The 15,562-nt window shown below is 47.0% G+C and overlaps 1 protein-coding gene across 1 annotated transcript in view; it reads left to right on the top strand.

Moving 5' to 3' along the window:
* The window catches only part of LOC126267613 (uncharacterized), a 48,685-nt gene extending 42,909 nt beyond the window's left edge, over nt 1–5,776 (top strand). The window contains exon 2 of the mRNA XM_049972913.1: nt 5,379–5,776. Within this exon, the coding sequence (XP_049828870.1) occupies nt 5,379–5,776 (398 nt within the window). The remainder of the gene's footprint in view (nt 1–5,378) is intronic.
* Nucleotides 5,777–15,562: the final 9,786 nt, after the last annotated feature.

Genomic DNA, 15,562 nt, shown 5'->3' with positions numbered 1-15,562 from the left:
GGCACCATCTTATCTGTAACAGAAGCAAGTGGTCACTGTAGCCAACAGTTTTATTACCATAAAGCATCAACGCAGGATTACATTTAATGAACGTACAAGAGCATAATTATGAGAATAATTCATGGATACGACCAAATACTGCATGGACGGTCAGTGGATTAAAGAAAGAACATGGAAAAATAACTACGAAGAACAGAAAGATAGCCAGAGGGCCTGACTGAAGCAACTAGCGTGCTGTGAAATCTTAAAGCCATACAATCAGCTCGTAGTTAATTAACATTGCATTCCTAACGAATCAGTGATTACAATGCCGGACCATTCTTGGCACATAAAACATGAAGGTGGAATTCGGTAGCAGTAATATCAGGAGATTCCGAGTCGAGACCGGCCTCTGTAGTGTGCACTAAAATGGAGTCATCCTTCTTTACGGCTGCAAGACCCGTTTCATCGATCTCCTGACAGCAAGTCTTTGCTCTTCGGTCCCCCAGCGACAAGTGTCCTCTTCGATCACCTAGCCGCTAGCGTTCTCTATCTTAATGGTCTGAAGCTTGACTATTTCTGCCAGAGTAGGAATTTCGTCGGCCAATAGTTGCACACATTGCGTGTTCTGTATGTAATGTTGTAAAACGGTTAAACAAACTTCTACTTTTGCGGATTGCTATAATTAATCAATAGCACCGTGGTGTGAGGAGGAAACTGGAAACCCTCTCCCACTCGATTGTTCGATTCTGAAGCTGACAAACAAACGTTTACACGTAGATACGCACGAACAAGCACTCACTCTACAGGAATAAGCACTATGAACCAATGAAAAGCCTGTTACAAGGATCTGAAACGAACGTTGTTCCATGACACGGCTGCTTAAGCAGATGGCGGTTCTCACACTGCTGCATCTCTGAAGGGCTGAATCTGCCTTAGATTTTCATCCCTTGTATAATACTGTTTAGGACAGATAGCGGAACCTCTGTACCGCTCAAGGCGCAGGGGTGACCGAAGCGAATTCTGCATTCGCCTAAAAGTGCTGAAGACATTGCTCAGTCCTGAATGCGTTCGTGGCATGTCTTGGCCCTTTTAAGTAAACTTCTATGTCGACCCAGTTAGCTTGGACGCTTTGAGCTCTGCAGAAAAATAAAAAAAGCCCCTACCATAATGAAAGAAGGATAAAGAAGGCTCAGTTAGCTGTACAGTCACTGACAGTACTCAATATTATCTGCAGTTATAATGGAGCGCATGAGATCGAATACATCGACCAAGAGGTTGTGCGTATAACATCACAAATCGTTGTGTGATAGTTTTGGGGAAAAGCTGTAATTACACTGCATGAGAAAATTTGGTACGCCCTTGTAGAGGTTTCCAATTCATTCAAGATTTATTCTTACAACGGCGCATATGGAGTACATGTACTATTACTTTTACAGATGAATACTACAGGCGGTTCTGACTTACCGGGTGTTGACACCAGGCGAAACACGCATAGTAGTAGTATATTGTGTAGCCTCCACAGGCAGCAATGCAGGCCTTTACTCTGGCATCCAGTCAATTGTACAGAAAGCGAGTACTTTCCTGGAAAATGTTGTACCACGGCTGCCCGACGTGTTCACGTCGTTCTGTAATAGTTCTTGCTTGACAAGCCGCACGAGTCACATCTCGTCCGATCACATCCCACATGTGCTCGATTGGAGAAAAGTCCGGAGACCGAGCTGGCCTGGGAAGTTTCCGTACATCATGCAGAGTTGAGTTTCACAGGCATTGTGTGAGTGTACATTACCCTATTGCAACAACACATCACCTTCCTGTTGCAAGAGCGGCAGAAGACCGGGTGTAACAACGTTCTGTACGTACCGAGCGCTGGCTAGTGTCATCCATGGAAACGCCAAAGATGAACGAGAGTTGTAGCTTATCACACCCCAGACCGTAATACCTCCGGAAGGGGGGCCAGTGTGTGTTGGACGATTGCTCTCTACGAAATAGTCCCCACCAGGTCTACCTCGTGCGCGCAAGCGACCATCACTTGGGTACAGGCAGAATCTGCTTTTTTCGCTGATGACCACGGCGCGCCGTTCAATCTTCCGAGTGATCCTCTGATGGCACCGGTCGAGGCGTGCACGACGATGCCGCGGCATCAATGGAAAATGGGCTAGAGCAATGTGTGCCCTTAAAAACTGGTTCGCTACAGCTCGTGTTGGCACGTCCGTGCTCACAAGTCCTTTGATGTGTGCCGTGGTAGCTGTTCGATCTGCCACTGCTGCCCTTACAATACAATGATCCTGGCGGGAGTCTACGTTGCGTGGACTTCCAGATTCTCGGCTCTGGGTGTGAGAATGTTCACGTGATCAGTGATATCAGCATCACTACACAACTGACGCAACACGTCCAACTTGTGTGGCAGTTTTCCGAAAGGAGCGTCCCGCGACTCGGAAGGCTACAATATCTGACCCCTTTCAAAGTCGCTCAGTTGACTGTATGAAGCACACGTGCGACTCCGTGGCATAGCTGCCTGCTTGCTTCACACGTTTGCACCGCAATGAGCCTTCTGGTTGTGAGCATTCCCTATTAGAGGGCAGGCACAGATAGCGCTCTCGTATCTGTGTCACTACGCCATCTGCTGGGCGAAGTTTAAGCCAGTATCAGTACATATACACTACTGCCCATTAAAATTGCTACACCAAGAAGAAATGCAGATGATAAAAGGGCATTCATTGGACAAATACATTATACTAGAACTGACATGTGATTACATTTTCACGAAATTTGGATGCATAGATCTTGAGAAATCAGTACCCAGAACAACCACCTCTGGCCGTAATAACGGCCCTGATACGCCTGGGCATTGAGTCAAACAGAGCTTGGATAGCGTGTACAGGTACAGCTGCCCATGCAGCTTCAACGCGATACCACAGTTCATCAAGAATAGTGATTAGCGTATTGTGACGAGCCAGTTGCTCGGCCAACATTGACCAGACGTTTTCAGTTAGTGAGAGATCTGGAGAATGTGCTGGCCAGCGCAGCAGTCGAACATTTTCTGTATCCAGAAAGGCCCGTACAGGACCTGCAACATGCGGTCATGCATTATCCTGCTGAAATGTAGGGTTTCGCAAGGCTCGAATGAAGGGTAGAGCCACTGTTCAAAGTGCCGTCAAATCGAACAAGAGGTGACCGAGACGTGTAACCAATGGCACCCCATACCATCAGGCCAGTATGGCAATGACGAATACATGCTTCCAATTTGCGTTCACCGCGATGTCGCTAAACACTGTTGCGACCGTCATGATGCTGTAAACAGAACCTGGATTCATCGAAAAAAATGACGTTTTGCCATTCGTGGACCCAGGTTCGTCGTTGAGTACACTATCGCAGACGCTCCTGTCTGTTATGCAGCGTCAAGGGTAACCACAGCCATGGTCTCCGAGATGATAGTCCATGCTGCTGCAAACGTCATCGAACTGTTCGTGCAGATGGTTGTTGTATTGCAAACGTCCCCATCTGTTGACTCAGTGATTGAGTCGTGGCTGCACGATCCGTTACAGCCATGCGGATAAGATGCCTGTCATCTCGACTACTAGTGATACAAGGCCGTTGGGATCCAGCACGGCGTTACGTGTTACCCTCCTGAAGCCAACGATTCCATATTCTGCTAACAGTCATTGGATCTCGACCTACGCGAACAGCAATTGTAATTATGTAATAGGAATTATGTAATAGGCGTATTTAAATTGTTTTAGCATATAATTATCTGAACTGTTTCTTATTTAAATTGTTTTGTTAATTAAATTGCATTGTGTATTATTGAGAAAAAGCGGGAAACCGCGCATAGATACATTTTGAGAAAGAGCGGGAAACAGCGCGCAGTAATACATCTGTAATGGTAGCAGGGATTGTCTGCACCAAAAACCATTGTTGGCGGCGAGACCGCACTTTTGTAGCATTGAGCGTAGGAAGCGAGCAGTTGCGAGTAAGATGTGAGACGAGGCAGTCGTAGCTAGCGAGACATGAGAGGAGGTCGCTGTAAGCGAGGTATGAATTAACACTTTGAAAGAAGCGGTGTGCTCGCCAGCCACTCGCTATATGTAGCGCAATGCTAGTTTTTAAGAATTTTTGTAAAGAACTATACCCCTTGTAATTGTTTGTCAAGATCGTTCTCAGAATATAGTTAACTTCTACCAGATTAAATGCATTAAGAATGTTCTATCCCAAAATCATTCACGTAAATGCTTTACGGAATTTATTGTTATCTTAAAAGAAAAGTCTAAACTGAGCTTCAGCTTTTATCAAATCTAAATTAACTTCAACTTAAAGAATTCCAGTCACAAAGTATTATGAAACTCCACCAGCAGCTTATAATTATGTTAAAGAGAAGTAAGTATATTCATTCCACAGTTTGCTGTAGCAGTCAGATGGTGATCCAGTATAAATAATTAAAGGTAAGAATCAGTCTTAATAATTTCAGGTAACGACTGAGGGCCACGGCGACAACACATTTTATGTTTCGTCGGAATAATCAGCAGGTAGTCTTGACAGAGCAGCAGTTAAAAGATTTTAAGAGACGCAGCGTTCAGTCAGCAAGCAAACGTTCATCCAATATTAGACGGGAAGGTTTCACAATGTCACGATACGATAAACCGCAATCGCGATAGGCTACTATCCGACCATTATCAAACTCGGAAACGTGATGGTACGCATTTCTCCTCCCTACACGAGGCATCACAACGTTTCACCAGGCAACGCCGGTCAACTGCTGTTTGTGTATGAGAAATCTGTTGGAAACTTTCCTCATGTCATCCTGTTGCAGGTGTCGGCACCGCGCGCCGACCTTGTGTGAATACTCTGAAAAGCTAATCAGAGGCATATCACAGCATCTTCCTGCTGTCGGTTAAATTTCGCGTCTGTAGCACGTAATCTTCGTGGTGTAGCAGTTTTAATGGCCAGTAGTGTACTAACCCCCAAGTGGCATATGCCATCAACGGACCAAAATCAACGTCGTGTTTCAAGATGCACAATTTGTTTTTTTCAATCTGTATATTATGAGTTCCATACCTGTAAAACTGTGTTATTGCCACAAATTGGTTTGGTTTTAATTTGTGTTCTGATGGTTCTGACACAAATGAAAGAAAAACCTTTTTTCAGAGATATTGCACAGTGTGGACAAAATAAAACTGACCCAGAAAGCATTTCGTGCACCTTAAGACAGGCAGCCCAAATTACGTTATGTGCACCTGGGGCAAATGGTGTAAGTTGGATTGCCTGTTTGAGCTGTATGAAACGGTTTCCGGGCCAGTTTTACTTAGCCCATCATGTAGACTACCTGTGTAGCTCACTGATCTCAGCATAGCACACACGTTATTTCGCGATTGTATATGGATGCGCTGGTCTGCCCCCAGCTGCGTCAGTGGCCGTGGCGTCCGTGGAAGGGGTGGCGCCCGACGCCTACCTGTCCATCTCGAACGACGATTGCGACCAGTCGCGGCTGAAGTGGCCGTGCCCCGGCCAGTGCTCGCTGGAGATCCAGCCAGTGTACGCCACGTGCGAGCACGGCCGCCTCGAGACGTTCATCAACTGCTGCACGTGGCACCGCGACGTGTGCCAGTTCAGGAGGCGTGAGTACCGCCGCCGCAAATGGCCGCAGCCCCTCCTCCCCTCCCTTTCCCTCCCTCCTGCCCTTCTCTCCAGGCACCCTCTCACCTGCTTCGTCTTTCTGTTGCAGCATGCAGGTTCCATTCCAAGGGTCCTCGCGTCGGCGGCGCAGCCCGAGAGCCCTGGACCTGGCACAGTGGGGTGACCACATACTAACCGTGACGGTTATACCTAAAACCACCAAATAAACACCGGTTTCCAGCTATTTCACCAGCATTTTTCGTTCCATTTTCGTTATTTCTCCAACTTCCATTTTCCCTTCTGGTTCCCTAACTCCATTTCCTCTTCTGTACACACATACAGACAACAGTATTTCAATGTAATAGTGACAGTGAACTGGTTCAAATGGCACTGAGCATCATGGGACTTACCTTCTGAGGTCATCAGTCCTCTAGAACTTAGAACTACTTAAACCTAACTAACCTAAGAACATCACAAACATCCATGCCAGAGGCAGGATTCGAACCTGCGACCGTAGCGGTCGCGCGGTTCCAGAATATAGCGCCTAGAACCGCTCGGCCACTCCAGCCGGCTGACAGTGAACTGGAACCACCAGCTTTATACACTGCTCAACTGCTTACTGCTGTGCAGGCCAGTTTCACGTTTTGTTTCAGTTTAATGAACAATGCAAGGCCAAGCTCGGATTAGAAAGGGTAGAAGACATGAGTGTAATCTTTCGCTCCTACTGTTCAATATACGAGGGTAATCCCAAAAGTAAGCCCTCCTATTTTTTTATAAGTACATATACCTGTTTATTTCTACAATGGTTTACATCAGTTTGCAGCTTGGACATTTAGCTATTTTTAGGCATAATCACCATTTCTGTCGATGCATTTTTGTAGACGCTGTGGCAGTTTTTGTATGCCTACGTCATACCAGCTCGCCACCCTGCTGTTCAGAAAGTTATGAACCTCTTCTTTTGCCTCGTCGCTGGAGCTCAATCCATTTTCGGCCAAATGATCTTTTAACCTAGGGAACAGGTGATAGTCACTGGACGTCAAGTCAGGACTATAGAGTTGGTGGATGATTATGTTCCGCTGAAACTGTTGCAGGAGAGCAACAGTTTGCCGAACGATGAGTGGGCGAGCGTTGTCAAGGAGAATGTGTACGCCCTTGCTCAACATTCCTCTTCTCTGGTTCTGAATTGCCCGTTTGAGTTTTTTCAGAGTCTCACAGTACCTGTCAGCATTATTTGTGGTCCCACCGATTCAGTACCGACGACGAAATGAAAGAAGAGGTTCATAACTTTCTGAACAGCATGGCGGCGAGCTGGTATGACATGGGAATACAAAAACTGCCACAGCTTCTACAAAAACGCAACGACAGAAATGGTGATTAAGTCGAAAAATTGCTAAATGTTCAGCTCTAAATATATGTAAACCATTGCAGAAATAAACATGTCTATGTGCTTATAAAAAAAATAGGAGATCTTAGTTTTGGGATTACCCTCGTACACATCGGATAAGCAAAGACGAAAATTAAAAAGAAGGTATAGTAGTGGGATTAAAGTTGAGGGTGAAAGAATATCAATCATAAGATACACTGATGACATTAGTGGAAGTGAGGACTGGCTGAATCGAATGAATAGTTTAATAAGTACAGTAAATAGATTGAGAGTAAACTGAAGAAAGATGAAAGTAATGAGGAGTAGCTGAAATGAGATTAGTGATAAGCTTAACATCAAGACTAGGGACCACGAAGTAGTCAAAGTGAAGGACTTCTGCTACCTTGGAAGCAAAGTAACTGAAGGACGAAGTGGTGAGAGCACGAAAAGAAAGCAGACTGGCAGAGGCAAAGGGAGCACTTTTAGCCAAACGAAGTCTCCTAATATCAAACATAATCGTTAATTAGAGGAAGACATTTCTGATAACTTAGGGTTGGAGCACAGTATAGTTGGAAGTAAGTCATGGATTGTGGGAAGAACTCGAACCGAAGAGAATCGGGGTATCTGAAGTATGGTACTACAGAAGGTCGCTGAAAATCGGGTGGATTCATCATATAAAAAATGACGATGTCCTCTGAAGAAATGGCGAGAAAATGAAACATTGATAAGAAAAAGGGATCGCATGATAGTGGCAAGCGTTAAGTCATCATGGGATAGCTTGGACGGTACCTGAGAGAGCTATAAAGAATGATAACGGTAAAGGAAGTCAGAGATTCGAAGACATATAACAGAAAGTTGAGGATACTGGAAGTGGGTGATACTGTTAGATGAAGACGAGAAAGGACTCGCACAAAACAAGAATTTTGAGGAAAGCTGAACCAAACCAGTTGAGTGACTGACGATCCAAAAAAAAAAAAAAAGACTCCTGACTTGTTTCAATACAGTGAAACATCACTGTGTTCGGATTCTGACTGGGGGAGAATAACAGATGCGAAATACACTACCTTAACCAACCAGATGACATTGTCAGATGTCAGTGTAACTTCGCACACCTGAACAGCACCGGCAGGTATGTAAATGCTTAGAGTTGCAGTACTCTGTGACAGGAACAACGTTCACCAGAGTGCGTTACTGGTCTGCGCCACTAGGGTTGATACCAGGCCTGGTAGGGTAAACAAGGAGCGTGGAACGAAACGAATATGCCATGTTACTGGAATGAGACAAAGTTATCAGCACTGTGCAATATCTGGGTTTCGGAGATAGCCCAACGTTGGAATGCATAGGAACATGATCGCAAGTGTTTTCGCCGTTTTCCAGTCGTCGTCCTTGGACCACCACAATGAGGTACGCAGTATCCTACACCAAATACATCGCAGACCCAACAGAATTTGAGAGTGGCCTCACTGTGAGTCTTCATTTAGCGAGCTGGTCGAACTGTGCAATATCTAGGTTTGGGAAGTAGCCTGACGTTGGACTGCACAGGAACATTATCGCAAGTGTTCTCGCCGTATTGTGTCTTCGTACTCAGACCACCACAATGGGGTTCGCAGTATCCTACAGTGAATACATCGTAGACCCTTCAGAATTTGAGAGTGGCCTCACTCTGAGTGTCCATTTGGTCAGATGGTCGAACTGTGCACTACCTAGGATTGGGAGGTAGCCCGACGTTAGACTGCAGAGGAACATGATCGCAAATGTTATCGCCATTTTCCAGTCATCGTCCTCAGACCACCACAATGGGGTTCACAGTATCCTACACCAAATACATCGCAGACCCTTGAGAATTTGAGAGTGGCCTCACTTTGAGTCTCCATTTGCCTAGCTGGTAGAAGTGTGGAATATATAGGTTTGGGAGGTAGCCTGACGTTGGACGGCACAGGAACATGATCCCCAGTGTTGTCACCGTTTTCCAGTCGTCGTCCTCAGTTCATCACAATGGGGTTCGCAGTATCCTACACCGAATACACCGCAGACGCTTCAGAATTAGAGAGTGGCTTCACTGTGTGTCCATTTGCGCAGCTAGTCGACTTGTGCAATATCAAGGATTGGGAGGTTGCTGAGCGTTGGACTGCAGAGGAACATGACGGCAAGTGCTCTCTCCGTTTCCTTGTCAACCAAGTCGGACCACCACAATGGGGTTCGCGGTATACTACACCGAATACATCGCAGTACCTTCAGAATTTGAGAGTGGCGTCACTGTGAGTCTCCATTTGGGCAGCTAATCGAACTGTGCAATATCTAGGTTTGGGATGAAGTCTGACATTAGACTGCACAGGAAAATGATTGTAAGTGTTGTCGCCGTTTTCCAGTCGTCGTCCTCAATCCACCACAATGGGGTTCGGAGTTTCCTACAAGGAATACATCGCAGACCCTTCATAATTTGAGAGTGGGCTCACTGTGAGTCTCCAATTAATCAGCTGATCGAACTGTGCAATATCGAGGTTTGGGAGGTAGCCCAACATTGGAATGCACAGGAACATGATCGCAAATGTTGTCGCCGTTTTCCAGTCGACGTCCTTGGACTGCCACACTGGAGGTTGCAGTATATTACACCGAATACATCGCAGACGCTTAGGAACTTGAGAGTGGCCGCACTGTGTGTCTTCATTTGGCCAACTGGTCGAACTAAACAATACCTAGGATTGGGAGGTAGCCCGATGATGGAGTGCACAGGAACATGATCGCACGTGTTCTCGATGTATTTATCTCGTCGGCATCGGACTACCACAATAGGTTTCGCAATATCCTACACCAAATACATCGCAGACCCTTCAGAAATTGAGTGTGCCCTCACTGTGAGTCTCCATTTGGCCAGCTCGTCGAACTGTGCAATATCTAGGTTTTGGGAGGTAGCTTGATGTTAAACTGCACAGGCACATGAATGCAAGTATTCTCGGCGTGTTCCAGTCGGCGTCCTCGGTCCACCACAATGGGGTTCGCAGTATCCTACACCGAATACATTGCAGACCCTTCAGAATTTGAAAGTGGCCTCACTGTGAGTCTCCATTTGGCCAGCTGGTCGGACTGTGAAATATCTTGGATCGAGAGGTAGCCAAACGTTAGAGTGCACAGGAACATGGCCACAAGTGTTCTCTCTGTTCTCCAGTCGTCGTTCTCGGTCCACATCAATGGGGTTCACAGTATCATACACTGAATACATCGCAGACCCTTCAGAATTTAAGAGTGACCTCACAGTGAGTCACCATTTGGCCAATTGGTAGAACTGTGCAATATGTAGGTTTGGGAGGTAGCCTGACTTCGGACTGCACAGTAACATTATCGCAAGTCTTCTCGCCGTTTCAGTGTCGTCGTTCTCTGAGTATCACAATGGGGTTTGCAGTATCCTACACTGAATACATCGCAGACCTTTCAGAATTTGAGAATGCCCTCACTGTGAGTCTCCATTTGGACAGCTGGTCGGACTGTGCAATATGTAGGTTTGGGAGCTGCCTGACGTTGGACTGCACTGGAAAATGATCACAAGTTTTCTCGCTGTCTTCCTGTCGTCGTCCTTGGACTACCACAATGGGTTTCGCAATATCCTAAACCGATTACATTGCCGACCCTTCAGAATTTGAGAGCGGCCTCAATGTGGGACTCCATTTTTCCAGCTGTTCGAACTGTGCAATATCTACCTTTGGGAGGTAGCCCAACGTTGGACTGCATAGGAACATGATCGCAAGTGTTCTCCCCGTTTTCCAGTCGTCGTCCATGGTTTACCACAATGGGGTTTTCAGTACCCTACATTGAATACATCGCAGGGCATTCAGAATTTGAGTTTGCCTCACTGTGAGTCTCCATTTGGCAAGCTGGACGAACTGTGCAATATCTAGGTTTGGGAGGTAGCCTGACGTTGGACTGCACGTGAAAATGATCGAATGTTTTCTCGCCGTTTCCTAGTCATCCTTCTCGAACCACCACAATGGGGTTCGCAGTATGCTACATCGAAAACATTGCAGACCCTTCAGAATTAGGAGTGGCCTCTCTGTGAGTCTCCATTTGGCCAGCTGGTTGAGCTGTGCAATATGTAGGTTTGGGTGGTATCCCAATGTTGGACTGCACGGGAACGTGATTGCAACTGCTCTCACCGTTTTCCAGTCGTCGTCCTCGGACCACCACATTTGGGTTCGCAGTATCCTACACGGAATACATCGCAGATCCTTCAGAATTTGAGAGTGGCCTCACTGTGAGTCTCCATTTCCCCAGCTGGTCGAACTGTGCAATATCTAGGTTTGGGAGGTAGCCCGACGTTGGACAGCACAGGAAAATGATCGCAAGTACTCTCGCCGTTATCATGTCGTCGTCCTCGGACCATCACAATGGGGTTCGCAGTATCCTACACCGAATAAATCGCAGATACTTTAGAATTTGAGAGTGGCCTCACTGTGAGTCTCCATTTGGCCAGCAGGTCGAACTATGCAAAATATATGTGTGGTAGCTAGCCCATCGTTGGACTGCACAGGAACACGATCGCAAGTGTTCTCGCCGTTACCTAGTCGTCGTCCTCGGACCACCACAATGGGGTTCACAGTATCCTACACCGAATACATTTGAGACCCTTAAGAAGATTATCTTATCTGGATCTGGGAGGTTGCTGGACGTTGGACTGCACAGGAACATGATCGCAAGCGTACTCGCCGTTTTCCAGTCGTCGTCCTCGGACCACCACATTGGGGTTCCCAGTATCCTTCACCGAATAAATCGCAGACCCTTCAGAATTTGAGAGTGGCCTCACTGTGAGTCTAAATTTGGGCAGCTGGTCGAACTGTGCAAATCTAGGTTTGGGAGGTAGCCCGACATTGGACGGCACATTAACATGATTGCAAGTGTCCTCACTGTTTTTCAGTCGTCTTCCTCAGACCTCCACTATGGGGTTCACAGTATCCTACACCGAATACATCGCAGTCCCTTCGGTATTTCAGAGTGACGTCACTGTGTGTCACTATTTGGCCATCTGATAGAACTGTGCAATATCTGGGTTTGTGAAGTACCCCGACGTTGGACTGCACAGGAACAAGATCGCAAGTGTTCTTGCCGTTTTCCTGTCGACGTCCTCGGACCACCACAATGGGGTTCGCAGTATCCTACAGGGAATACATTGCACACCCTTCAGAGTTTGAGAGTGGCCTCAGAGTGAGTTTCCATTTGGCCAGCTTGTCGAACTGTGCAATATCTAGGTTTGGGAGGTAGCCCAACTTTGGACTGCACACGAACATGATTGCAAAAGTTCTCACTGTTTTCCAGTCATCGTCCTCGGACTACCACAATGGGGTTCGCAGTATCCTACACCGAATACATCGCAGTCCCTTCATAATTTGAGAGTGGCCTTGCTGTAAGTCTCCATTTGGCCAGCTGTTCGAACGGTGCAATATCTATGTTTGGGAGGTTGCCTGGCGTTGGACTGCACAGGAACATGATGGCAAGTGATCTCGCCGTTTTCCAGTCGTCGTCCTCGGACCACCACTATGGGGTTTGCAGTATCCTTCACGAATACATCGCAGATCCTTCATAATTTGAGAGTGGCCTCACACTGAGTGTCCATTTGGCGAGCTGGTCCAAAATGTGCAATATCTAGATTTGGAAGGTAGCTCGACGTTGGACTGCACTGGAACAAGATCGCAAGTGTTCTCGCCGTTTTCCAGTCGTCCTCCTCGCTCCACCACAATGAGGTTCGCAGTATCCTACACCGAATACATTGCAGACGCTTCAGATTTTAAGAGTGGCCTCACTGTGAGTGTCCATTTGCGAGGTGGTCGAAATGTGCAATGTCTAGGTTTGGAAGGTAGCCCGACGTTGGACTGCACTGGAACAAGATCACAAGTGTTCTTGCCGTTTTCCAGTCGTCGTCCTTGGACTACCACAATGGGATTCACAGTATCCTATACCGAATACATCGCAGACCCGTCAGAGTTTGAGAGTGTCATCGAGATGAGTCTGTATTTGGCGAGCTCATCGGTGCAATATCTAGGTTTGGGAGTAGCTCGATGTTGGACTGCACAGGAACAAGTTCATAGTGTCTCGTCGTTTTCCACTCGTCGGCCTCGGACCACCACAATGGGGTTCGCAGTATCCTACATCAAATACATCGCAGATCCTTCAGAAATTGAGAGTGTCCTCACTGTGAGTCTCCATTTGGCCTACTGTTGGAACTGTGCAATATCTAGGTTTGGGAGGTAGCTCGACGTTGGACTGCAAAAGAAAATGATCGCAAGTGTTCCCGCCGTTTTCCAGTTGTCGTCTTCGGACTTCCACAATGGGGTTTGCAGTATCCTACAACGAATACATCGCTGACCCTTCAGAGGTTTAGAGTGGCCCCACTGTGAGTCTCCATTTGGCCAGCTGGTCGAACTGTGCAATATCTATATTTGGGAGTTCTCTGACGTTGGAGTGCACAGGAACATGATCGCAAGTTTTCTCGCCGATTTCCAATTGTCGTCCTCGGACTACCACAATGACGTTCCCAGTATACTACACCGAATACATCCTTGACGCTTTAGAATTTGAGAGTTCTCTCACTGTGAGTGTCTATTTGGCGAGCTGGTCGAAATGTTCAATATCTCGGTTTGGAAGGTAGCCCGACGTTGGACTGCACTGGAACAATATCGCAAGTGTTCTTGCCGTTTTCCAGTCGTCGTCCTTGGACTACCACAATGGGATTCACAGTATCCTATACCGAATACATCGCAGACCCGTCAGAGTTTGAGAGTGTCATCGAGATGAGTCTGTATTTGGCGAGCTCATCGGTGCAATATCTAGGTTTGGGAGTAGCTCGATGTTGGACTGCACAGGAACAAAATGATCGCAAGTGTTCCCGCCGTTTTCCAGTCGTCTTCTTCGGACTGACACAATGGGGTTCGCAGTATCCTACACCGAATACATCGCAGACCCCTCAGAATTTGAGAGTGGCCTCACTATGAGTCTCCATTTTGCCAGCTGGTCGAACTGTGCAATATCTAGGTTAGGGAGATGGCCTGACGTTGGACTGCACAGGAACAAGATCGCAAGTGTCTCGCCGTTTCCCACACGTCCGCCTCAGAGCAGCACAATAGGGTACGCAGTATCATACATGAAATGCATCGCAGATCCTTCAGAAATTGAAAGTGGCCTCACTGTGAGTCTCCAATAGGCGTGCTGGTCAGTACAATATCTAGGTTTGGGACGTAGCCCGACGATGGACTGCACAGGATCATGATCGCAAGTGTTCTAGCCGTTTTCCAGTCGTCGCCCTAAGACTACGACAATAGGGTTCACAATATGCTACATCGAATACAACGCAGACCCTTCAGAAATTGAGAGTGGCCCCACTGTGAGCCTCTATTTGGCCAGCTGGTCGAACTGTGCAAAATCTAGGTTCGGGGGGTAGTCCGACGTTGGACTGCACACGAACATGATCGCAAGTGTTCTCACTGTTTTCCAGTCGTCGTCCTCGGACCACCACAATGGGGTTCGCAGTATCCTACACCGAATACATCGCAGACCCTTCAGAATTTCAGAGTGGCCTCACTGTGAGTCTCCATTTGGCCACCAGTGCGAACTGTGGAATATCTAGCATTTAGAAGTAGCTCGATATTGGAGTGCACAGGAACATGATCGCAAGTGTTCTCACTCTTTTCCAGTCTTCGTACTCGGACACCACATTGGGGTTTGCAGTATCTTACACCAAATACATCGCAGACCCTTCAGAATTTGAGAGTGACGTCACTGTTTGTCTCTATTTGGCCAGCTGGTCGAACTGTGCAATATCTATGTTTGGGAAGTATCCCAGCGTTGGACTGCACAGGAACATGATCACAAGTGTTCTCGCCGTTTTCCAGTCATCGTCCTCGGACCACCACTATGGGGTTCCCAGTACCCTTCACCGAATACATCGCAGACCCTTCAGAATTTGAAAGTGGCGTCACTGTGAATCTCCATTTGGCCAGCTGTTTGAACTGTGAAATATCTGGATCTGGGAGGTTGCTCATCGTTGGACTGTACAGGAACATGATCGCAAATGTTCTCGCCGTTTTCCAGTCGTCATCCTCGGACCACCACAACGCGGTTCCCCGTATCCTACAGCGAATACATCGCAGACCCTTCAGAATTTGAGAGTGGCCTTACTGTGAGTCTCCATTTGGCCAGCTGTTCGAACTGTGCAATATCTAGGTTTATGTGGTAGCCCGACGTTGGACTGCACAGGAACATGATGGCAAATGTTGTTGTCGTTTTCCAGTCGTCATCCTCGGACCACCACTATGGGGTTCGCAGTATCCTTCACCGAAAACATCGCAGTCGCTTCAAAATTTTAGAGTGGCCTCACTGTGACTGTCCATTTGGTGATCTGGTCGAAATGTACAATATCTAGGCTTGGAAGGTAGCCCGACGTTGAACTGAATTGGAACAAGATCACAAGCGTTCTCGTCGTTTTCCAGTCGTCGTAATTGGACCACCACAATGGGGTTCACAGTATGCAACATTGAATACATCGCAGATCCTTCATAATTTGAGAGTGGCCTCACTGTGTGTCTCCATTTGGCCAGCTGGTCGAACTGTACAATGTCTAGGTTT

The sequence above is a fragment of the Schistocerca gregaria genome, chromosome 4 (assembly GCF_023897955.1).
Source record: "Schistocerca gregaria isolate iqSchGreg1 chromosome 4, iqSchGreg1.2, whole genome shotgun sequence".
Lineage (NCBI taxonomy): Eukaryota > Metazoa > Arthropoda > Insecta > Orthoptera > Acrididae > Schistocerca > Schistocerca gregaria.
This window is presented reverse-complemented; position numbering and strand designations above follow the sequence as displayed.